The sequence below is a fragment of the Rhineura floridana genome, chromosome 6 (genome assembly GCF_030035675.1).
Source record: "Rhineura floridana isolate rRhiFlo1 chromosome 6, rRhiFlo1.hap2, whole genome shotgun sequence".
In the NCBI taxonomy this organism is placed as follows: domain Eukaryota; kingdom Metazoa; phylum Chordata; class Lepidosauria; order Squamata; family Rhineuridae; genus Rhineura; species Rhineura floridana.
In genome coordinates this window covers 63579588-63605468 of record NC_084485.1, presented here as the reverse complement: position 1 = coordinate 63605468, position 25881 = coordinate 63579588, and the positions used below count along the sequence as shown (strand labels likewise).

At 43.6% G+C, this 25881-nt stretch overlaps 1 protein-coding gene across 18 annotated transcripts in view; it reads left to right on the top strand.

The window, feature by feature from the left end:
- The window catches only part of PFKFB2 (6-phosphofructo-2-kinase/fructose-2,6-biphosphatase 2), an 87337-nt gene that overhangs the window by 23306 nt on the left and 38150 nt on the right, over positions 1-25881 (top strand). For 5 of the 18 annotated variants that reach the window (XR_009763468.1, XM_061632070.1, XM_061632065.1 and 2 more), the window contains exons 12-16: positions 2080-2209; positions 6312-6374; positions 7083-7153; positions 20392-20583; positions 23190-23212. Coding sequence is in view for 16 of the 18 variants with exons in the window: in XM_061632070.1 (XP_061488054.1) it covers positions 2080-2209; positions 6312-6374; positions 7083-7153; positions 20392-20583; positions 23190-23212 (479 nt within the window). In the remaining 2 variants the exon portion in view is untranslated. Of the gene's footprint in view, positions 1-2079; positions 2210-6311; positions 6375-7082; positions 7154-20391; positions 20584-23155; positions 23213-25275; positions 25396-25881 lie in introns of those variants that run through there. The other 13 variants (XR_009763469.1, XM_061632081.1, XM_061632082.1 and 10 more) reach the window with 10 other exon arrangements.

Sequence of the window (25881 nt, the reverse complement as noted above, 5' to 3'; positions counted from 1 at the left end):
GCAAGAAACAAACCATCATGCAACCAACAAGGTGCATCATCAGTGGGCTTAAGGGGGTTGAGCTGAGCACATGGAACCATTGTTGCTGCTTCTATGGATATAAGGGAGTAATGTCAGAGGTAAATGAAATGCAAAGAGAAAAAGAAAAGAGAGTGGTGATGTCCTAAATGCAATACCATAACAACCACAACAAGATTCCTATGAATAAGGCAATAAACTCAGCATCCCACAACCTGTCAGGTTTCCTAATGAAAACTAAAAAAAACTTCTGGCAGCCAGTCAGCCAAGTTCACAGAAATACCCATGCAGCACAACGTGACCCAGGGGCTGCAGTTAGTGCAGAATGCCTTGGTTTCCAGTCAGCAACCCTAGCTCACAGAGATGTTGGAAAGACTCTCCCCCCCACACACACAGAGAGAGAGAGAGAGAGGGAGAGAGAGAGGAGATGTAAAAGTACATACACCCCACATAATAGTTTATTGTCAAAACCAGTTGGTCATTGAAGAACATTTTTTTTAAAACAATAAAATCAGTATTAGTTTCCTACATAATAAAAGCAGTGATACCTAAGTAAACCCTGCCTAATTGCTTTAAAAATAGGATTGGAGGGGGAGAGAAAGCTTTACAACACAAAGATAATTATTTGCTATGTTCACTCCAAAGTCCCATTAATTTACAGCACAATCCTAACCATGTCTACTCAAAGGTAAATCCTGTTGAATTCAATGGGGTTTACTCCGTGTATGTGGAATTAGCACTGCAGCTTTACTCCCAGAAAAGCAAGTATTGGATTAAAACTTCATAATGGGAAGGTTTTCAAAACAATGCCATCTTCAACAGCCCAGGAAAATTTAAACTTGTCTCCTGCATACAAGAGAGAAAAAGACTGAACTCAGTTTATGAGGTTTTCAGATAAGCAAGAAAAAACAACTGTTTTCTGGCCTTGAGATGGGGTCTAGCTACTTACTGCCTTGTCAATCACAACCCTGACTTCACTTATTGGTTACAAACATGAAAGGGTGGGGTTAGAGCAGCCAGCTATGAGCTCATTTAACAGAAGTTGTGCAAGGATGCCTGACGTTTTGGTGTATATCTCTTGATCCAGACCACCCAGAAACTTAATTTTTTTTAAAAAAATGAAAGCAGAGTGTCCAGAGATTAAGGTGACTCTCCTGGAGATCCCAAATAACTGGAGTCTCTGGGTGAAAACCAGAGACCTGGCAACCCTGCTCCCCACCCCTCTTCCAGAACTGCTGTGAGGAGGAAATCATAAGTTTTGTTTCTGGTTTAATTAACTGCTTCTTGTTTTGTCTAGTCTAGCAAATTGGGGTTAATCTTAACTATAGCTTGTTTGAAACAAGCAACCATGGTTTCTGAAGTTGGCTTGTTTAAAAAATATAGTTTTGGGTCAGGATGTAACTATAAGCTGCAGTGAAAGAAAAATGGAAGCAAAACCTTCCAGTCTCCTCCTTGCAGCTATGCTAGAGAAAGTGAGGGGAGCATGTGAGCCCAATAGTCACTGAAGCTGGCCCACATCATGATAAATAATGGTTTATCATGATGTCCAAACTGGCCCATTATCAGACCTTAATTATCACCCCTTAATTATTTAATATGTTTATCTGAATTCATTGCGAGTTACGCAGGTAGTATTTTTCCCCATCATCAAAATGTTGATTTTTTGGGGTACAATTTAGATTTTTAAAAATTTCTAATATAATTTCCAGGTCTGTGTTTACTAGGGTCTGTGAATGATTTTTCAGGCGTTATTCTTATAATGGAGAAGAAAGTTGCTGATCTTTAAACTAGAATTTTCTTCTCACTCTGGCTGACCCTCTTGTAACTTGCCTACATTCAGCATTTTCACTTAGAATGGTCAGGATGGTCCATTTAATCGATTTGAGTTTTCTAAAGGAACAGCCAGGATATAAGTATAATAGATAAAATTATAATAATAAAATCTTCAGCTAAGGCTTTTAAAAAAATATTTCCAAACACTTTGAAACAGTGACTTCTGAGGTTGTGAAATCTGATGAACTCCTTTTATTTCTGACTAATACTTTTTGTTTTGTTTTCTAGTCTTACCAAGATTTGGTCCAACGCTTGGAACCTGTGATCATGGAGCTGGAGCGTCAGGGCAATGTCCTAGTTATTTCTCACCAAGCAGTTATGAGGTGCTTGCTGGCCTATTTCCTTGATAAGAGTGCAGGTAAGAAACTGAACTGTGTGTTGTATGTTCCTATAACAAAGGATGCCATTGTTTGGAACAGCTTGGGCCCAAACTATACATGACCCAAATACATTACTAGCAACCACATCAGTATTAAAACATACTGATGCAAACACCCCACTCCACCCACACATACACAATATTTTCATCAGAACCACAACGTGTGGGAAAGAGATTTATCATGAAATCCAAAGTGCAGTTCTCTTCACTGCTGTTCCGCTGTAAATAGCTCCACTGTGCCTGGTATTAGACCCAGAAGGGAAGCTCCCGTTTGCACCTACTATTAATATTTTGTAGGGGGGGGGAAGCTGACCTGGTTGTTAGTGGTGCATTTAGTGTTGCATGTACTTTGACCCTTATTTCCCAAGAGTGTGATTACTCCTGCTGTTCAACGTTGATTCAGTGCTTAAAACTAATAGAATAAGCATCTGTGGGATTGTATTGTTAGTATCATTGGATTGATACATATGCTACACACTAGAAAATCTGCATACTATATAACATTTTAAAAAACTGTAGTACACAATATTATAATCCCCTGGCTGGGAACTGGGTTGAGTTTTGTGGCATTAATTTCTGAATAGCACTTAGAATTTTAAATTTATAAATGAATAACAATACATAAAATGGAAATGGACTGCCTTTAAGTCAATCCCGACTTATGGCGACCCTATGAATAGGGTTTTCATGGTAAGCGGTATTCAGAGGGGGTTTACCATTGCCTTCCTCTGACGCTGAGAGGCAGTGATGGGCCCAAGGTCACCCAGTGAGCTTCATGGCTGTGTGGGGATTCGAACCCTGGTCTCCCAGGTTGTAGTCCAACACCCTAACCACTACACCACACTAGCTTAACAATACATAAGCAATGCAAAAATGCTGTATACTGGACATAATTGCATATAGACTGATGGAGTACATTGGTGTTAATTGCCTTTTGTGTTAGAATATGTATATGCAGAGATTCTTAGTGGTCTGAGCTGCATGTGTGCCAATGTGTGTATTTACCTTAGAAGCAGGCTTTTACCCTGCATTTAGATCACTGAGACTTAAGACATAGTAAAATAAGAAAAACTACTGTATTATACAGCCAGTCAGCCATGTTCACAGAGTACCTGTAATCCTATACTCTGACCTTCATCTTCTGCAGTTTAAAAGTTTAAAAAAATGTCTGGCTGATTTTTAATTAATTTAAGAAATTTAGCATTGAATTCAATGATAAGGCTGGGCATGCTCAGTAAGAACCAACTGTCAGTGTTCTAAAAACCAGAGTCACAGTTGCTGGGCTTGCCTGATCGGGGGGCCACACCCACACCAGAACTTTAATTCACTTGAGACAGTCACGGCTTCCCCCATAGAATCCTGGGCAGTGTACTTTGTGAAGGGTGCTGAGAGGAGACTCCTATTCCTCTGACAGAGTTCCAGTGTTCAGAGTGGTTTTAACAGACAGCCGCTCTGACTGAAGCTCTGTGAGAGGTTGCTTATGAGGACATGCCCCTTTCTTAACAAGGAGGGGGTGCTGAGTCAACATCTGTAACCAGAGGCTTTTTAGTCAGTACTAGTCAGGGGAATAGTTCTTAGAAAGTATAGTTAGTTGAATGAGTTGAAAAGCTTTTGATGTAACTGTAACTTTACTAAAAAGAGAAAACCTTACTGAATCATGTGCGCCTGCTTTCCTCAGCTCCAGACAGGACAGGTAGTTTGTGAAGGGTGCTGAGAGGAGACTCCTATTCCTCTGACAGAGCTCCAGTGGTCAGAGTGGTTTAACAGTCAGCTACTCTGATTGAAGCTATGTGAGGGGAACAGGGCATCTCCTAGCAACTCTCATCACCCTTCACTAACTACACTTCCCAGGATTCTTTGGGAGAAGCCATGACTGTCTAAAGTGAAATAAAGGTCTGGTGTGGATGTGGCAAGGGACAGCTTTGGTTTAAATTTGGTTTAAATCCCTCCCCTTCCTGTCCTCCTCCTCCCATCCCTGCACCTCCCCCAGTTCAGTTTCACCTATCCTAAGCAGGATTGTACAGGAATAAATCCCAATGAACTCAAAAAGCATGCAAACGATCAAACCTGCTGTCCCCTCCTCCTCCCTCCTATCCCTTCCCTCTTGCCCCTTCCCTCCCCCATCCCGTGCTCTCCCCTATCCCCTCCCCCTCATCACCCATGGTCAGTTTTACCTATCCTAGGACTACGACCTGGGAGACCAAGGTTTGAATCCCCACACAGCCATGAAGCTCACTGGGTGACCTTGGGCCAGTCATTGCCTCTCAGCCTCAGAAGAAGCCAATGGTAAACCACCTGTGAATACCGCTTACCATGAAAACCGTATTCATAGGGTTGCTATAAGTCTTAATCGACTTGAAGGCAGTCCATTTCATTTTCAAGAATGATTGCACTGGAGTAAATCCCATTGAATTCAATAAACATGCAAATGATCAAACCTGTCCTCCCCTCCTCCTCCTCCCTCTCATCACCTCCCTTTTGCCCCAGCCCTCCCCTTCCAATTCCTGCCTTTCCCATCCCCCTCCCCCTCCTTCTGCTCCCCTCTCCCCCACTTCCTCCTTCTCTCTACTCTCCCCCTCCTCCTCCCCCATGGTCATTTTTACCTATCCTAGCCATGATTGCATGGGAGTAAATCCCACTGACCTCAATAAGCAGGCAGATGATCAGACCTACCTTTCCCCTGTTCTCTCCCTTCCTCCTCCTTTCTTCTTCTCCTTCCCTCTTCCTTCTTCCTCCTCCCCTGCCCACTCCAGGCATCCCTCACCAGGGTCAGTTTTACCTATCCTAAGCATGATTGCATGGGAGTAAATCCCATTGAACTCAATAAACATGCTAATGGTCAAACCTGCCCTCCTCCTCCTGCCTGCTCCCCTCCATCCACTGTTGTCAGTTTCACCTATCCTAAGCATGATTGCAGAGGAGTAAATTCCTCTGAACTCAATAAGCCTGCAAATGATCAATCCATTCTCAGCAAACTTGAACAGGATCCCATTTCTTACCTCCTGGATTAAAAAGCAGAGAAATGCACTAATAGGCAAAAAAAAATGCAGTTTAAGGACGTACCTATAGCCAACAGATATTTCTATCAAACTTTAAAAAGCAGGGAAATTGGGTAGCTATAGTGAATGGACCAGGGGAGTAGAAGACCAGACCTCCTCTCTAAGATATTGAACTGCCCTACAAATTTGTAAAAATGCCAACACAGTTTGACTTATCTGAACTGTATCAACTGTTTTAATACTGTTGCTTCCTCCCTGCTAAAACAAGATCAGCACACATGTTTTGTTTCTGTTGTTTAGGCTGATTGTAGGTGTTGCCACCACTCACCATATGCTCAGAGGCACGTTACCAAATTCTTCCAAGCTACACAGGAAGTGGATTGGACTGTGAAAGACCAACCCAAATTGTGTTTGTATTTTGACAAATTTATAGGGAAGTACAATATCTCAGAGACGAGGTCAGGTTTTCTGCTCCCCTGGTGCATTCAGTACAGCTGCCCAATTTCCCTTCTTTTTAAAGTTTGATAGAAATATCTGTTGGCTATAGGTATGTTCTTAAACTGCAAAGTTTTTTGCCTGTTAGTGAATTCATGGAAATTCATAGTAGATAGGAAAGGCATACCTAGTTCTAACTAAGTAGAAAGTGCAATGCTCAGACCTGGGTATTGTCCTCATGGCTCAGGAGAGAGAGCAAAGACAAAGATGTCTCCTCTCTCCTCAGACAGTCAAAGAACAAGACAAAGAAGGAGGGGCAGATAAGCTTCCTTGAGCATATCGGTTTACAACAGAAGGAAGTTAGGCACAGGTAAAGGTAGGCAAGCCTAGCCAGCTGGAGGACCCTGATTCTATCTTCCCTTTGGAATGCAAACAAAAGAACCCAAACAGGAGTTGCTCTTGCCTCATTTCCAACATTTTGTACATCTGTTTGCAACGTCCTCTGAGCATAACTCTTGAGAGTATGTACATTCATTCTTTGCAGTTAAGTTCTTTCTGAATTGAGACAACAAGGACAGTTGCATAAAGTACATTTTGCATTTTGGACCATGCTTGGCAGTCTTTAATTCTTTCTTGTATTCTTATAGATGAGCTACCCTATCTGAAGTGTCCTCTTCATACCATCTTGAAGCTCACACCAGTTGCTTATGGTAAATATTGGTTAACTTAATTATGTGGGCATGTATCAGTTGGTGAAAACAAGGGAAAGAGGAAGCAGTGATCTAGTGGTTAGAACACTGGCTTAAGACATGGGGTCAGATAGGTTCTGTTTCACAGAGCTAGGAGAAAGTCATTTAAGAACCCTAAATGTTTTCCTTACCCTGTAAATTTGGAGACATAGGGTTATATTCAATTGGTGCCTTTGTGCTTACAGAAGGGCTTTTGTTCCAGAAGAGGCATTTACTAACAGAAGAGTAAGAAAAATGATCTTTGCCAGTTTCCCACTGCAGCTCCCAGCACCCCAAATATCTGCTCTGGAGCATTGGGGGACCCTCTAAAACAGGTGGGAGGTAGCATGCAGGGAGCTACAGAGGGAAACCAGAAGTCGCAAAAAGCACCCCTTTTATTCAGTTAGCAGATACAGTCACTGTAGCAACAGTGCAAGGAGCACTATCTGGATTGTACCCATTACTTGTCCTGCTTTTGAAATGTTTGCCAGAATAAGAAACAATCCAGACGAAATGTTTTGGGGAAACTTGGGTAATTACAGCTGAGCCTCTTCTTTGGAAGCACCTTTGGATTTCGTTTTTGGGACTAAGATTATTATTTCACCGTTGTGTAAATTGTTTTTCACTGTCTCTCTAATAACACTGTAATAATGCATGATTTTAAAATGTTTCATTTTCAAATTTGTGAAGGCTGTAAATTGGAAATGATTTCCCTGAGTGTTGAAGCTGTGAACACACACCGAGACAAGCCATCCACAACAGTATGTAATATATACTAGTCCTTTCTGTGTATTGTTTTATATCTTGCTGAACTGAAAATTTGATTCATGATTGTGTTAATTTCAAGTGCTTGGATTTAAGCTGTCAAGTCTCATTAACTCTGACTATTTAATCCTAAGAAGTGGTTTGGCTTCATTGAAGTAAGGATCACGATGTAAGGTTTGGTAAAAAGCCCTTGGAAATCAATGGAAATCTTAGTTTAATTCAAGTGGAGCCTATTATGCTTCACTCAAGAAGAGGCTTAAGATTTTTCTGGTACACTCAGCCCTCCCATAATCGTTTGAGAAACCATTATCCTCTTGTGGTAGCTTGCTTTTCGAAAGAAGTCATGGAATAAATTATCAGATTAGAATTCGGAAACAAATATGCAATGCAAATTCTCATATTAAAAAAAATATTTGGATGCTTTAGACACTTTTTAAGGATGCATAACTCATCTCTTTGCCTTTATGCATTTTTTAAACAATTGCCTATCATGATAGCATTTCTTGAAAAAGAGTCAGACATTAAATCCCTAATCTTCTCTTTGCATGTCTTAGGGCTTTAAAGTGTGCTGTTAATTGTATTGGAGATAAACATTCCAGATATAGTCCATTTTATTGGATTTGTAAAATACAAAGATGTCTCATTCAGAAGCAAAACTTGGATAGTTCAGGCTTCAGTCCTGTATGCACTCTGGAGTATGTTCCACTGAACTCAGTGATGTGTCCTTGTGAAGGATGGTTTTCTGCTGTTACTCTTGGCAACTAATTATGATATCTCTAGATGAGTGAACTATAAGATGAATACAGGCAACCCTTTACTATGTAGTAACATATTTCCTGTGCAAATAACCACTTGGAAACCTTTACCTTCTCTGTCTATCTAACCTGATTGGAAATCTGACGAAGGAGAGAGAGCAGTAAAATCTCAGCTCACCCATATAGCAGTTATCATGTAAAAGGTGACCTGTTAACTCTTCAACATGTTGCTAAAGTACTGGATTAGTGAATATTCTTGTGCACACATTGTACGGACTTGTACTATATTAAAAAGCTGGAATGTGACCTCTGCATATCAGTTAGTTATAAGCAGGATAAAATCATTGTCATTTCATCAAAGTTCCAAAATAGCAACCAATATGTAAGACAGAGTGCAGTTATTTGGGGAAGTGGTGTTACATTTATATAGCTTAGGGCCCGTGGGTCACTGCCACCATTTTTTGTTTACTTTTCAGAAAGAATGAAATTGCTGCAAGCTTAGTGCTAGTGTACAGTCAGATCTAACACAGGCTGCTAAAAATGGTTTACTCACAATTGAAGACAATTTAAACAATTTTGTGCAGTCAGTCGTTTTGGTTTCAGCTCTGAAATACCTGAATTGCATTAGATATCGCTTAACAATCTTAAAGCAATATTTGATTGTTTTCAGAATGATTAAATGCTTTGAATATGCAAAATCTGCATGCTGCTGATACTACAATAGCACATAAAATATATATCCTATACATTTGCTGATCTGAAGGTTTTGTTTTCCAAGGAAATAAATTCCAGGGCATTATTAAATATATTAGGTGGGGGCACTGTAGTGTGAACCACTCCAGTCTTTGGTTGTTTCTGTCAGTTTGTACTGTGAATTAAAAATGGTCAGAATGTTCATTTGAATTACAAAAATATTTTTTGTTCTTCTGTTGCCCCGAAACTAGACTCCAAGTGCTCTGCAGGAAGGCTTTCTACCCACCCCATCCTCACCTCCCTTACCCTATCTGATTTCATATGATTAAATATGTTGTTTTTCTGGGACTCACAGGAAAACAATGATGAAAACACTAAAAAGACAAAATATGCTTTGCAATCTGTGCAGGCATGTGTATGACCAGGGTAAGGCGAAAGTAGATATGGACTGCAGGATTTAACTAGGATGTTTTTTAGGACTGAAAAAAACTTAATAGTTTTAAGCCAGGATCAAAAGCCATGAGAGTGTTGTGTGGCTAGTTGGCCCTAAATATTATTTACATTTTATGTCCCTCCTTTCTTCCATCATGAAACCAAAGGTAGTATGTATGTTGTTCCTAGGTGGTCACCCATCTAGGCACTGAGCAGCCCCGACTTCCTTTGCTTCAACAAGATGGTGGTCACAGGTGCCTTCGGACCATGCTCTGGTCAATATGTTCAATATAAACATAGTGAACAAATACTTTTGTATAAACATAAGGTCATCCTAGATTTCTAGGCTCATCAAGAAAGCTTCAGGAAAAATAAAACAATGAAAGCTGAACAGTGTGACATTGTTACTACATTGACAGAGCAGCCAATGGGAATAAGTGGAGTCGTTCCAGTGTGAGGAAGAGTACTGCATGCTCCCACAAGATGCGGTAATGGCCACCAGCTTGGATGGCTTTAAAAGATTAGAGAAATTCATGGAGGACAGGGCTATCAATGGCTACTAGCCATGATGGCTGTGCTCTGCCACCCTAGTCAGAGGCAGCATGCTTCTGAAAACCAGTTGCCGGAAGCCTCAGGAGGGGAGAGTGTTCTTGCACTCGGGTCCTGCTTGCGGGCTTCCCCCAGGCACCTGGTTGGCCACTGTGAGAACAGGATGCTGGACTAGATGGGCCACTGGCCTGATCCAGCAGGCTCTTCTTATGTTCTTATAATTTCCTGCCAGTTCTTCCATTACACTGCTGTGCCTTCTCGGAGCAGGAAAAGGATTCATGAAGGTTGTTTATGAGCCATCACAGGAGCTCTAAATACAGCCCAAAAAGGCTTGTGTTGGCCCAACCCTACACCCAGGAACCTGTATGCTAAGTAACTGTGAAGGAGGTGGACTTCACTTGTGTATCACAGGGTGCTGCATCTACAAAATCTTCACTTAGACTGCTATAACAAAAAGTAGTTCCTGAAAATCAGGCTGCTCCAATGACACAGGTCAAACAGCTTATGTAAGAAAAATAGCTGAAGTCATATGATCCGTGAGGGAGAATTACTTTCTGCATGCAGAGACCTTGAGTACACAGCAATTAATATTTAATCTGTCATAGTGATACTAAAGCATTTTCCCCCTATGTAGTATTCTACACACTCATTTGTCTCCCCCCTTTTTTGTCTAATGTCTTTATTTAGGTTTATTTTGATTATTTATTAAAATCTTAATATTGCCTTTCATATGCAATAACAAAGCAGTGTACAAAAAACAGAAATACAATAAAATTACAATCCAGAATAAAATGTCAACTGCCAGGTTGACCTTTTAAAAAAAAAAAAAAAGCCTGGTATTAGGCCAGCAAAGGCCTCAGAAAATACATGGGTTTTCAGCAGGTGCTAGAATTGCATCAGTGTAGGTACTTGCTGTAATTCAGAGGTGGTTGAGAACATAAGAGCCTGCTGGATCAGCCCAATGGCTCATCTAGTCCTGCATCCTGTTCTCACAGTGGCCAACCAGATGCTTATGGGAAGCCCACAAGCAGGACCTGAGTGCAAGAGCAGTCTCCTTTCCTGCACTTTCCAGCAACTGGTGTTCAGAAGTATGCTGCCTCTGACTGGAGGCAGATCATAGCCATGATGGCTTGTTAGCCATTGATAGCCTTATCCTGACCTGAATCTTCCAACATTCCGCTTCACTGGAAGTCCATGAGTTCTAGTGTTACAGGAGAGAGAGAAAAAACTTTTCTCTATCCACTTCTCCATGCCATGTTCCATAGAGAGGGTGCCATTACTTAAAAGACTCTCCATTGATAAAACAAGTCTCTGCAGGTCACAACGTGACCAGGGAGTCTCATCCAATTATCTTAATGACTAGGCAGTTGATATGGGAAAAGCTACTCCTTTAGGTAAGCTGGTCCCAAATTGTTTAGACAAAAAGGGGAGAAGCATCAAGATAAGGAAATAAAAAGGAGGCACTCCAGTGCTACTGGCAATGAGCTCAACATGTTTCTGAATACTCTCCTTCATCAGGAGCTAAAGACAAAGCAGAATTTAAAAACTTATGATAGCTTAAGGACAACATCATTACACTAGACAAAACAAGTCAAAAACATATCCAGTATCGCTTAAAACTGTAAACTGAACAGTTTCTCTTACAAAAACTGCATACTAATGCGGTAAATCATAGTAATGTACTAATCACAATAAAAAAAAACACATAATGTATATGACATAACATATTTATGATAAACCTCCAACTTCGTCTCCTGATGTCATGAGCCAAGCAGGGAGGGGGAGGATAAACGAGGGAGAATCTGAAGGTGAGGACTTGGACTGGGAACTTGGGCAGGGGACAGATAGCGGGATGACCACTCAGGGCAACTCAGCCCCTGACCTGGATAGTTCAGCATCCTCCGTTCCTGACCCTTCTGCAGCAGCAGCAGTGCTGCTGCCAGAGCCTCAACCTTGCGCTCCAGACATTCCCCAGCCGAGCGCTTCCCCCACCTGAATTGTCAGTTAGCAGCCCTCCTCCATGGGAGTGGGAAGCTGAGATCAAACCGCCTTCGCCCCAGGCTCGGAGGTGCGAGAAGCAGGAACTTCAACAGACTGAGTTGAGGAGGAGCCTGCGTGTGCGCGTGAAATCCAAGCCTACTTAAGGGAACTCAGAGGGGGGACTCAGTGCTGAATCAGTGTCTTAGAGCTGCGAAGACATGTTTAGTCAGAGTTAGTTCAGAGTCAAAGTTCCTAGAAAGCATAGCTAGGTTAATGAGGTGCACTGCTTTTGATCTATAACTTTAATAAAAAGATTTAAAAAACCTCAGACGGGACTGAGACGGACTCCTTCCGCTTTGGACAGGACAGTTTGACTCAGCCACAACTTCCTCTGTGTGATGCCCCCATGACAGAAGGAATGGAAGTGAGCGGCGGAGCCGGGGAGGACCTACAAAGAGCCATGGAAACCCTGATAACTAAAGTTCAGACCCTTCAAATCGAAACCCAGTCTCTACAAACTGAGAATCTGACCGTGTGCCTCCTAATGTCTCAACTAGTGACCCAGACAATCTCCATGCAGCAAGCACAGGGAACTGTTCTGCCTGTGCTGGCACCTCGAATCAAGTCTCCAGTGGGAATGCCCTCCTGCTATGGAGGGAAAGTAGAGAAATTCTTCATATACATAGCCCAGTGTGAACTGTATATACGAGTACGGCTGTCAGAATTTCCTGATGATGATGTGAAGGTGGCGTTCATCATCAGTCTCTTGGAGGAAGAAGCTGCCCAGTGGGTCACCCTGTTGTTGCTTCAAAACGACCCTGTCTTCTCTCGGTATACCGCCTTTGTCAGCGCCATGGCCAAAATCTTTTGAGACCCCCAGCAGAGAGAAAACGTGTCCTGCCAACTGGGAAACTTGCGGCAGGGAAAAAACTCAGTTGGGACTTACATTAACACCTTTCGTATCCTTGTCCAGGAAACAGACTTTAATTACTTTGGTTTAATGTATTTGTACCACAGTGGGCTCAGCGCAGAGGTCCTGGATGAGTGGGCGCGAGCCCCGCAGCCGAGCAGTTTGCCAGAGCCTGTCTATCTGTGCATGCAGATAGACAGCCACCTTGAAGGTTGTTGCTAGGAACGCAAAGCTGAGACGGCTTGATCCTTGTCTCCCTTACCACTCCCCTGCACCTGCAACCCTCCAGTGTGGGAACCTCGATGCCACCAGTAGTGGAATCCATGCAGATGGGGGGGTGCTGCCACGTCTGATAGAAGTGGAGAAGGAGAATCATCAGAAGGAGGGGCTGTGCCTGTATTGCAGGAAGGCGGGGCACCTGGCCAAGTCCTGCCCCTCTAAGTCGGAAAAGGCTCCGGTGCAGGATAACTACAAATCCCACCTCTTGTAAGGGTCCATGAGCTGGGATCGACTGTAAGGCAGCAACCTCAAACTAAGCCTCTCCCGACAAAGTCCGCTTTACACTTGCCAGACTGCTTAGATTTGCCTACAGGGCAAGAAGTCGCATGTGTAGCTATGGTGGATTTGGGTGCTTCCACTAAGTTTATGGACCTGACCAATGCCAATCACCAAGCTAGAGTCACCTTTGTCAGTGGAAACAATAGATTGATGGCCTTTGGCCACAGCGGAATTGAGGGTGGAGATACCTGGACACATGGAAAGGCTGGCTTTCTATCTAGCTGATTTGCCCGGATTCCCAGTGGTACTGGGAATGACCTGGCTGGCCAGGCATGATCCTGTCATCTCGTGGTAAAAGGTTATGGTGACCTTTCAATCAGAATACTGTGAACGACATTGCCAGCCCCCAGAGACAGCCATTACAGCGACGCTGACAGCCACATCCTCACTTGAGGAGGCTACCTTGCCCAACAAATATAAAGACTGCTGTGACATTTTTGACAAAAAAGAAGCCAATCAGCTGCCCCCCACCATCCTTATGGCTGTGTCACAGATTAGATCCCAAGGGCCTGCATCCCCTCAGGGCACATTTATTCCCTGTCTGAGCCAAAGTTGGTGGCACTGAGGCAGTTCCTGGACACCAGCTTGCAGAGGGGGTTCATTCAGCCATCAAAGTCACCTGCCAGGCTCCCGCTACTGTTTGTCAAGAAGAAAAGCTAAGAGCTGCTCCCTTGTCATGATTACAGAGAGCTTAAGAAGATCATCACCCCCAACAGTTACCCCCTGCCTTTAATTAATGAAATGTTGGAGCGTTTGTGGACAGCCAAGATCTACATCAAGCTAGACCTACGCGGAGCATACAACCTTGTCAGAATCAAAGAGGGGGTTGAGTAGAAAACTGCCTTCAAGACCCAGTATGGCTACTTTGAATAGCTGATCATGCCATTCGGACTATTGAACACCCCAGCTGTCTTCCAAAATTTCATGAATGACCTCTTTCGGGACTACCTGAACAGCTTTATGATTGTTTATCTAGATGACATCCTTATTTAGTCTGACTCCCCAGATCAGCATGAGTCGCATGTGCGGGCAATGCTGCAGAGACTGAGAGAGCCTCACCTGTGTGTCAAGCTGGAGAAGTGTCGCTTTGACTTGACCACCCTGGACTTACTGGTCTACCGTATCATTGCCACAGGAGTTGAAATGGATCCTGGGAAGGTTTGCTGCATGCTCTCTTGGCACCCCCCGAAAAACCAAGAAGGACCTGCAGCTGTTCCTGGGGTTTGCTAACTATTATTGACATTTCATCGCAGCCTTTTCTAACTTGACAGCCCAGCTTATTGACTGCTTAAAGGGACCAGGCCCCTTCCGTTGGACCGAAGCGGCCCAACAAGTGTTCAAGGATTTAAAACTGCTGTTTTTCTCCGAGCCAATACTCCAGCATGCAGACCCCCAATGCCCTTATGTGGTGGAGACTGGCGTGTTGGATGTGGCCATTGGAATGGTGTTATTACAACCAGACCAAAAAGGAGGGGTGTTACAACTCTGCGCTGATTTCTCTCGAAAGCTAACTAGTGCAGAAACAAAATACACCATCTGGGAGAAGGAGTTACTCACCATCCGAGATGCACTTGAGACCTGGCAGCACCTCCTGGAGGGAGCTCAGCATGAAGTGGAAGTCCGCACTGACCACCGGAGCTTAGATGGCCTCCAGACGGCCCACGAGCTGAACAGGTGGCTAGTGCAGTGAGCTCAGTTCTTTGCTAGGTTCCTCTTCTGCATTAATTACATTCCACAGGCACAGAACTGCTGGGCTCATGCCATACCCCACAAGCCAGAGTATAGAGAAGACTAATCTTCGTCCCCATTACATTTCATTACTCCACTAGAGAAAATGGTTGCAGCTGGCTGTCCAGATCCATGGTTTGAGAAATTACGCTGTGCACAGAGTAAAACCTTTACACTCAGGAGAGGGTGCGAGAATTGGAGCAGCCCTCTCAGGACAACACATCAGGCTTCTTACAGAGGGGGGAATGCTCTACCACTATGAAGTCCTTTATGTGCCTCCAGGGGAAATTCAAGCCTCCAACAATGCCACAACTCCCCAACTGCAGGACATTTTGGGGTGTTCAAAACTTTACAGGCAGTCACACGGGACTTCTAGTGGCCAAGGGTCAAGCATTACATGGAAAGTTATGTATAGTCCTGTCCCACATGCATGAGAACTAAACACACCCATGGGCAGCCAGCTGGGTTGCTGGAGCCACTTCCCATGCCCAAAGGGCCATGGTGAATGGTGACTCTGGACTTCATTAGAGACCTACCTGCCTCTCAGGGGAACAAGACAGTTTTGGTTGTCATGGACTCCATTAGTAAAATGGCTCACGTCATTCCCTGTGCTGCCCTGCCATCTGCAAGAGAGACCACCCAGCTGCCCGTCAACACGCTTTCCAGCTGCACAGACTCCCCACTAGTTTGGTATCGGATTGGGGGACCCAGTTCACGGTGCTGTTCTGGGACGCCTTGTGGAAGCTGTTACACAGCAAGTTGAGAATGTCATCTGTGCACCACCCCAGACAGATGGACAAATGGAGAAGGTGAATGCAGCCCTGGAGCAGTACCACCACTGCTATGTGAACTTCTAGCAGGACAACTTGGTGTCCTTACTGCCTCTAGCAGAATTTGCTTGCAACAATTCAGTGCACACATCCACTTGACAGACTCCATTCTTTGCCAATTTCAGCCACCAAATACCAATTTCAGGGGGTTTAGACTGGAGGAAAGATTCTGGGAAGTGGAAATGGATGTCCACACGCCAGATTTGGTGAGAGAATTCCATGAAGCTTACCCAGACAAGCCCAAGCCCCCAGCATGGGGGAGACATCAGCATGGGGGGGGGATTATGTCGTGAGCCAAGCAGGGAGGTGGCGGATGGACAAGGGAGAATCCAAGGATGACTGCCAACTTGGGGAGGGGGTAAATAGTGGGGTGACCACTCAGGGCAACTCAGCCCCTGACTTGGACAGTTTAGCACCCTCCGCTCACCCGTAGCCACCAGAGCTGCGACCTTGCACACCAGACATTCCCCAACTGAGCGTTGCCCCGCTTCCCCCACCTGAACTATCAGTTAGCAGCCCTCCTCCATCGGAGTTGGAAGCTGAGATCAAACCCCCTGCACCCTGCGCTCAGAGGCGCAAGAAGTGGGAAATTCAACATACTGAGTTGAGAAGGAGCCTGTGTTTGCATGAGAGACCCAAGCCTGCTTAAGGGATCTTGGGGGGGGGACTCAGTGCTGAGTCAATGTCTTACAGCTGCGAAGACATGCTTAGAGTTAGTTCAGAGTCAAAGTTTCTAAAAAGCATAGTTAGATTAATGAGGCACACTTCTTTTGATATATCTATAACTTTAATAGAGCCAGTGTGGTGTAGTGGTTAGAATGTTTGACTACAACCTGGGAGACCAGGGTTCGAATCTCCACACAGCCATGAAGCTCACTGGGTGACCTTGGGCCAGTCACTGCCTCTCAGCCTCAGAGGGAGGCAGTCGTAAACCCCCTCTGAATACTGCTTACTATGAAAACCCTACTCATAGGGTCGCCATAAGTCAGAATCGACTTGAAGGCAGTCCATACTATACTATATAACTTTAATAAAAAGAGAAAAAACTAGACATGACTGAGACTGAGTCCTTCAGCTTCGGGCAGGACACCTGTCAAGGGCGAGTTCTCCAAAACCCGTTGAGCTTTAACAATCCATTATGCTGGAGCATCTCTCCTTTTGTTCCCAAGTTGTTTAGGGCTATGTAGGTCAAAACCTAAACCTGGCCTGCTAGCTTATTGGCAGCCACTGCAGCTCCTTTTAGAATGGTACAATGTGCACAATAGGATGCCCCAGTCAGTATCCCAGCTGCAACTTCTAAAGCAGCCCTAAGGAGAGCTCCACATAGAGCGCATTACAGTAATCTAATCTTGAGGTTACCAATGTATGAATCGCAGTAGCAAGGCTATCCTAGCTGGAAAAAAATGCATTCCTAGTCATCTGGGTCTCCAGTGACAAATATGAATTTAGGAGCACACCCAGACTATTGCACCTGCTCCTTTTGGGGTAAGTGCAACCCTGTGTAGAGTTGACAGACATCTCAATCCTCAGACCTCAAAACCACCCATCCACGACTTCCCAGGAGGATCGCTCCGCCTGTGCTGCCTCTGAGACGGGCTCCCGTCTTGGATGAAACTTTTTCAGTTTTAAAACCAGTCAGAAGGGCTTTTTGACTGGGGATAATTTCTTCCGGATAAGGAAGAAACGTAGAGATTTCCCACACAGCTTTGTTGTGTTTGTTGGAGACTGGAATTCATTAGAATTGTCTGTGAAAGAAGGTCTTCCAGCAGCTCGGATGGAGCTAGGATTTCTAGCTAGCTCAGCTGATTAAGTGAGCCGTTTTTTTTTCTTCAACGAAAAACGGATTAACAGGCAAGCATTCTCCTGTCTACGCTCATTATTTTGTTATCTATACAGCTAAAGAGATTTGTCAAAGAACCAGCAATTAAGAAACCCTGGGTGAGTCATAGCCTTCTCTTTTATTCACGGAACTAAGGGGAAGAAAATAAAAATAGCCTATCTTTTTTTATTGCAAAAAGCTGGCATGGAAATCAGCATTATAAAGATTACAAACGGATGAGGGGTTTCTAATTGGAAGAGAATTTTTTTTTTTTAATTTATAAGACTTTTGAGTAATATATGTCTGGGACTATTTTTTCCGGTCTACTTTTTTTTCTTTTTTTGACGAATCTGCTCATTCTTTCTGCTACTAGTTATTTGGATGCTGTGAACTAAAGCTGTTTTTGCACTTCTGGACATATAAGAGATAAGGAAGTCCGTGCTGTCTAGAGTGTGACGTCAGTTGGTTTGAAAGATTAACTCCTTTGTAACTGGATAAAGAAATAAACTGTTCTTTGCTTGGGACATTGAAAATTGAAGGAGTTTTGTTCCTTTGGTTTTAAGAATGACAATTAAGAAGATGGTTGAGACCATGGATGTACAAGAAGGGACTTTATCTTTAGATATGTTTCAGAAAATAATGAATGGGATTAAGCTAACAAAACAAGAACTGAGAAATAACAGACAAGCGTTGAAAATTGAATTTGGCAAAATGAGACAGGAGCTGAAAGAAATTCAGGATTCTATGAGAAAGGAGAATAAAGATAGATCTGGAAAACCAAAAAAGGATGAAAGAAAAATTAAAGGCAAGGTTCAAACTATGGAGATTGGATTAAATATGGACTTGGAAAAAGATTTGGATTTCCTGGCTGTGATGGATCCTGGAGACAAATATTACGGTTTGGAACTCAGCGCTGTCCCTGAAGGAATTGATGAAGAGATTGGAGATAATGATATTATCGGTTTGAAAAAATTCCTGGACTGGAAGGATTTGATGGAACTTGAAATGGAGAAAGTTTACAGAACTAATCCCCGTTTTGTGTCAATGGAAAAACCTTCAAGAGATGTGCTAGTGTATTCTGTAAAAAAGAGGAACAGAGATGCGGCTTTGCAACAATACAGTGATACGTTCGGAATTGATGGCAAGGAAATATCTGTGATAAAGGAAATTCCTATCAGACTCTTATTATATGACTATGACAGCAAGATTATTGGGTGCGTAAAGATGGAAGATGGAAGATGAAACCAATACGGATAATGGAAGAAGAGCGATTTGAAATTATTGGACTTAGTAGACTTGATGAGTTGGATTAATTGACATGTCTATCTAGAAAAAAATTGATGGACATATATCTCAAGGATTGGAAACTTCTCTTTGACTTTTTGTGGAAGAATAAAATGATATGATGTTAATGAGATTTGATACCAACTAAGATAACCGCTGGAGGAAGGTGATTTTATAATCTATTAAGAGACAGGCTTGTTATATATTATAGACTTATAGCTGAACTACGACAAATCGGAAGTCAATAGTTTTTTTTTCTTTTTTTATTGTATTAGTTATTAATTTGTGTTTTTTCTTTTTGTATTGTTTTGGTTTTGAAAATTTGAATAAAAATTAATTGGAAAAAAAACCCGACCCATCCACAGAACTTCTCTCTTGTTGGAACTCAGTTCAGCTTACTGGCCCACATCCAATCCGCCACTGCATGCAGGTACTGGTTCTAGACTTGCATGGCCTCATCCGACTGAGATGTAACAGAGAATTAGAGCTGGGTGCCATCAGCAGATTGATAACACCATGCTCCAAATCTCTTAATGATTACTCCCAATGGCTTCATATAAATGCTAAACAGCCTTGAGGAACAGATGGTACATTGCAACATTCCATTGCATAGTAGAGATATAGTCACCCACTGGCAGTCTCTGAAACTAGTCTTGTAAGTAGGAATGGAACCAATTCCCAAATCAGATCCATTCCAGAAGAATGTTATGCTCAATGATATCAAAAGCTAGCTAAGTGATTGAGCAAGAATAACAGGGTTGCATTCTACCTGTTCCTCGTCTGATAGACAGGGCCGGTTCTAAAGGGTGGCCAGGTTGGGCACTGGCCCGAGGGCCCCAGAGCTACAGGAGCCCCTGAGGGGCCCTCCGCTCCCCTTCCGTGATCCGTGCCCCCCCATGCCCCACACTTACCTGTCAGCCGGCTTTTTAGCATTGCCCTTAATGAAGATGGCGGCCGCAGCTTCCCTAAGGTACTGAAGCTGCTGCCGCCATCTAAGTTGATGGCAGAGATGTGCGCGTGTAGCACGCACATGTGCCATCAACAAAGATGGTGGCGGAGGCTTCATTCCCCTTGGGGAAACCGCGGCCGCCATCTTCATTAAGGGCAATGGTAAAGACTAGGTAGGGGGCCGTGGGGGACATGCATGCACGTGTACACCCACCCACCCACCGGGGGGGCAGGGCAAGCTGATGCCCAAGGGCCCCTGCATGCCTGGAGCCAGCCCTGCTGATAGAGGTCATCAGGGCAACCAAAGCCAATTTGGTCCCAAAATCAGAACCCATACTGAAATGAGTCTAGATAAATCAGTTTTCTCCAAGGGCACTTGGGGCTGAACCATTACTGACTATAACACTGCATGGTTATTTTTCCTAGATCATGCATTCTGACATTCTCATTATTCTTGACTGTTACAGAAACTTCTAGGCAGGAGCACCATTTCAGCCGCTGAGCCCTTTCCTGTGGTGGAGGACTGGGCACACACCCTCTTTCTTGCACTTGTGAGAAGTACCTAGAGGAAAAGAGAAGTGTGCCCTTACTCCTTCATCACAAGAGAGTACACCATGTCAAGCAGAGTTATGAATATCAGTGGCAAATATATGCATGGAATCAGCAATACTCAGTGGTGTATTTACTGTGATTTAAGATTCTGTGATTCAGTTTCTCATTCCATATAATATGCTCCATTTTCAATCAGAATAACCTTCCAAAGAGCCAAACCCCTATAAGGATGAGAAGGAACAGCTTTACACCACTAGCCAGTCCGGACACAGTAAAACGTCCTTGCAATTACAGTGTTGGGAGCAAGCCTCTTAATCCAGCAGGGTCCCTGCTATTCTCAGAGGCTCAACATGGGGCTGATCAGCAAAAGCAGCAAGACAGTGTTCAGGTGGTAATTCCTCTATCCTAACGTTCTATTCCAATTTAAAGCATTGAAAAAAACATGCTACTGCTTTCTGAAATTGACTTCTTGAAGCCCATTAAATTGACCTTTCCAAGCCAGTTAAACGCCATTGAAGCTGTTGAGGCTTTGCAGTGGATTATTTTATGGAGCCTACTATCAAAAGCCACAAAGAACCCATTGTGTGTGATTAAGATGCTTCTATGCATGCATTGGGGGTGTCAACAGTTCCATTTCAGCTGCAGCTTTTTGCACCACATCTGTTACTCTGGAAGGCCCCCTAACCTTCAGGTGTGACTTTTTAAGAGTGGAGCAGCTGAGAAAATTTTGATGGAAAAAACTATGTGCAACCTTTCAGATTTCAGACTTCCCATCATCCCACTCCAAATGGCTATGTACTTTGAATGCTTTCGCTTTGAGGATTCCAGTCCAAGGAGCTTTTAAAAGCCTTTATAAGTGGGCACTCAAAAGTAATAATTATTTCTGCTGCTGCAAAGCTTTCATTTTCTTCTGGGGAAAATGCCTTTCTGATGCCAAGCAAAATACCCTTGAATAAGGCTGTTACATAAGATGGACATTTTAAACACAAATTTGGCAGATCCATAAAGGTTTGTAGCTGAGTGCATGGACTCCTTTTGCTTTTCTGCGTAGGTAGAATGTATCCATTCATACTTTGATACAGTGGGCAGTCATCTTTGCTACATAACATATACAATAGGGCCCCACTCATATGGCAGATTAGGTTCCGGATCCCCGCTGAAAAGCTGAACATAGCCCATCCAGAAAGAGAGCAAGTGAGCGAAGCCTGCTGCTGCGATCAGCTGTAGCACACTACAGCTGTAGAGTGGGGAGCTTCAGGGACCAAGCGCTGTCAGCTGGAGCGTGGCAGCTGGAGCTCCCGTACTATAGCTAATCAGTCAGCTATAGCGCTCGATCAGCTGTAGCGTGGGAACTTCGGGGGCCAAGAGGTGTCAGCTGGAGCACGGCAGCTGGAGCTCCCCACGCTACACCTGATTGATCAGCTGGAGCACGGGGAGCTTCAGGGGCCAAGTGCTGTAAACTGGAGTGCAGCGGCTGGAGATCCCTGTGCTCCAGCTGGAGCATGCTACAGCTGATCATGCTGGCACAGCAGCAGGCTTCCAGCAGCTGCGCTCCAGCTGACATGCTTGGCCCCTGAAGCTCCCCGCCCTACAGCTGATTGTGCGCTACAGCTGATCACGCCGCCACTCTCAGAGGAGGAGAAGCTGGTGGAGGACGGGGCTCGCACCGTATTAGCGGAACGCCAAAAAGCAGGGCCCTACTGTAGTCACTTGCTGTAGTTTGCTGTGACTCAGGCTGCCATGTCCACTTAGATTCAATAAATATGAGTTTACACCAATATTTCCAATATCATTGGAGCGTATTGCAAAAAACAAACCCAAAATGATTGTTTTATGTAAGCTGCAAGCTTGTTTGCCTTCCCCCCCATTTTTCCTCAGCTACTTTTTTCTCAGGCCCCAACACAGGAACATAGAAAGTTGCCTTATACTGAGCCAAATCATTGGTCCATCTAGCTCTATATTGTCTATACTGACTGGCAGTGGCTCTCTAGGGTTCCAGACTGGATTTTCTCCCAGCCCTACCTGAAGATGCTGTGGACTGAGCCTGGGACCTTCTGCATGCAAAGCAGATGCCCTGCCACTGAGCTACAGCCCTTCCCCTGAAGCACTCTGTTGCAGCATAGTGCTGTGTTACTTTGTACGACAAAGGGACAGTTTCCAGAGATTTTTCAGACAGTGGTCCCTATCAGAACAAGTTTCTGAAGTAAGGCTGTAATGAAACAGATTGCATAGAAACTGGAATCCTGCTCATTTGCTATGGCTGTCCAGGATCTGTGGGCAATATACAACTAATGTGCCCCATCAGCACAAGGCGTTCTGCTTGCACAATGGAAATTCCCCCTTCCTCCTCTCCCACATGCATCCTGCCCCCTCCCCAAATCTACTTTGGAGGGTTAGGGGAACCCCTGGAATAGATTTAGGGGGCACGCAGGGGGAGGAGGGAGTTCTGTTCCACAAGCAGAAATTCTTGCACTGATGGGACTGTTGCATAGTGCGCTACATTGGATGCGACCCTATATTCTTATCACCCAGGCTTACCACAGTAGTGTATGAGAAGCAGGTTCATGGAAGAGCAGTAGAGTTCTGTAAAATAAAGATGACACTGAAATCTTGCTCTGTTCTGCAGAGCTCTTCTGAAAAAACAGTAACTGCCAGTGGGCTCATAGGCCTCATCTCCAGCTATTAAGTAGTCCATTCTAAAACTGGAGTGTGTGTTGTGTATGGCAATAATAAAATACAGATAACTTGTTTTTGCACCTTCTGCTCACTTGCTTTGGCTTGGAAAAAGCTATGTATGTAATTATGCTAGTCCAGTAGCTGCTTAACCTTCACTAGCTTGCATTTTGCAGTAATTTTGGATGCAAATTAATGTTAGTCTCCTTGTTTATGAGGATTGCCTCCATTCTCTTTCAACATGCTGTTCTGCTTTTTTTGCTTTGTATATCTTCATTGAACTGCAGCTTGAGCTTTCCTGTCCTGTTTTTTTCTTTGCAGCTTCAAGTGGAAAGTGCTTGCCTGTGAGTATCACTGAGAACAGCTTGTATGTGTTGTATTTTTTGATGAATAAACATTTACCAGCAGATGATTTAGAAGGGAAATGTGCACAGAGAGAAGGTACCAAATAATACTCCTGCAAATTAGAGCCCATTTAGGTTGGGTGGAATGTGTAACAGCCCATAGATCAATATCCATTTACATAAAGGTGACTTTTATTTCAAATGAGCAAGATGAATCAAGTACAAGAAAGAATCAAGTATAAAACCTGTCTTTAAGCATCCTTGGTGAACTTGTACCTTGTCTTATTAGGACCACTATACACATTTTATGTTTTTAGATACAGTGCCTTGCAAAAGTAATCAGACCCCTGACCAGTGGTCTCATATTACTGAATTACAAATGGTACATTGTAATTTCATTCTGTATGATATTTTATTTTGAAAGACTGAAACTCAAAATCAATTATTGTAAGATGACAGTGATTTTATGCTGGGAAATGTTTGTAAGAAATATAAAAAAACTGAAACATATGCTTGCGTAAGTATTCAACCCTCACACATTAATATTTGGTAGAGACCTTTCACTGCAATAACAGCTTTTAAGTCCTTTGGGGTAGGTGGATGACCTTGGGCCAGTCACTGCCTCTCAGCCTCATGAAAACCCTATTCATAGGGTCGCCATAAGTCAGAATCGACTTGAAGGCAGTACATTTACATTTTTATATACCAGCTTTGCACTCAGTGTTGGAGGGATATTGGCCCATTCTTCTTGACAGATTCGCTCCAGGTCGTTCAGGTTGGTTGGACGTTGCTTGTGGACTGCAATGTTTATTTATTTATTTATTTTATTAGATTTATATACCGCCCGACTAGCATTAGCTCTCTGGGCGGTGAACAACAGAATATAAAAATACAAAACATCTCAGATCTCATAATAAATACAACATAAACATATATAAAACAAGAAATCAAAAACAATTACAACAAAATTTAAAACTAAAACGAGTTACATATTAAAACGCCATAGCAAAGAGGCAAGTCTTAACCTGGCGCCGAAAGGAGATCAATGTCGGCGCCATACGCACCTCTTCAGGGAGACTGTTCCACAGTTCGGGGGCCACCACTGAGAAGGCCCTAGATCTTGTCACCGTCCTCCGAGCCTCCCTATGAGACGGAACTCGGAGGAGGGCCTTCGATGTGGAGCGTAGTGTACAAGCAGGTTCATATCGGGAGAGGCGTTCCAATAGGTATTGTGGTCCCGTGCCGTTCAAAGAGCACCACAGATTCTCAGTGGGATTGAGAGCAGGACTTTGACTGGGCCACTTTAGGACATTCACCTTTTTGTTCTTGAGCCACTCCAATGTTGTTTGGCCTTGTGCTTGGGATCATTGTCCTGCTGAAAAGTGAATTTTCTCCCAAGCTTCAGTTTTTTAGTGGCCTGAAGCAGATTCTTTTGCAGTATTTCCCTGTATTTTGCTCCATCCATTCTTCCTTTGATTTTAACAAGATGCCAAGTCCCTGCTGATGAGAAGCATCCCCACAGCATGATGCTGCCACCACTGTAGGGATGGTCTGTCTTGAGGCATGGGCAGTGTTAGGTTTGTGCCACACACAGCGCTTTGAGTGTTGGCCAAAAAGCTCTATCTTGGTCTCATCTGACCACAAAACCTTTTCCCACATTGCAGCTGGGGCACTCTCATGCTTTCTGGCAAACTCCAGACATGCTTTCAGATGGTACTTTTTGAGTAGCGGCTTCTTTCTTGCCACCCTCCCATACGGGCCAGAGTTACAAGAGCTCTTGATATGGTTGACTGGTGCACCATTACTCCACTCCCAGCCACTGAACTCTGTAGCTCCTTCAAAGTGATTGTTGGCCTCTCTGTGGCTTCTCTCACAAGTCTCCTTGTGTGAGCACTGAGTTTTGAAGGATGGCCTTTTCTTGGCAGTGCCTGGGTGATGTGATGCAGCTTCCACTTCCTGATTATTGATCCAATTGTGCTCACTGGGATATCCAAACATTTGGTATTATTTTGTACCCTTTTCCTAATCTATGCATTGTATTACATTATCTCTTATTTTTGTAGAATGCTCTTTGGTCTTCATTTTCCTTCAGATCCACAGCCTGACCAGTGATCCTTCAACAGTGGGGGTTTTATCCTGACAATGTGACAGCAACTTTAATGGTTCACAGGAGGAGGCCAATGGTAAGGTAATTGTGTCCTCGATAGGGCAATTTCTTTCATCTGTGTAAGCTGGGAGCTTCCACGGTACAGGGGTTGAATACTTATGCAAGCAACATGTTTCAGTTGGTTATGTTTCTTACAAACATTTCCCAACATAAAACCAATGTCATCTTACAATATTTGATTTTGAATTTCACTGTTTCAAAATAAAATACCATACAGCACAAGATTAGTGTACCATTTGTAATTCAGTAATATAAGAGCATTGGTCAGGGGTCTGAGTACTTTTGCAAGGCACTGTATATACCTAGTTTGTGTTAAGTTTTCACCTAATAATGGAAAGCATGAATGCAACAGATAACTGTTTGCAAACATGTTTATAATATGAACCTAGGAGTCTGCCATATGCTCAGTCAGACCACTAGTTTATCTATCTTTAGTATTGTCTATTGTGATGAACAGCATTCTCCAAGACCTCAGATGGAGATCTGTCCAAGCACTGCTACC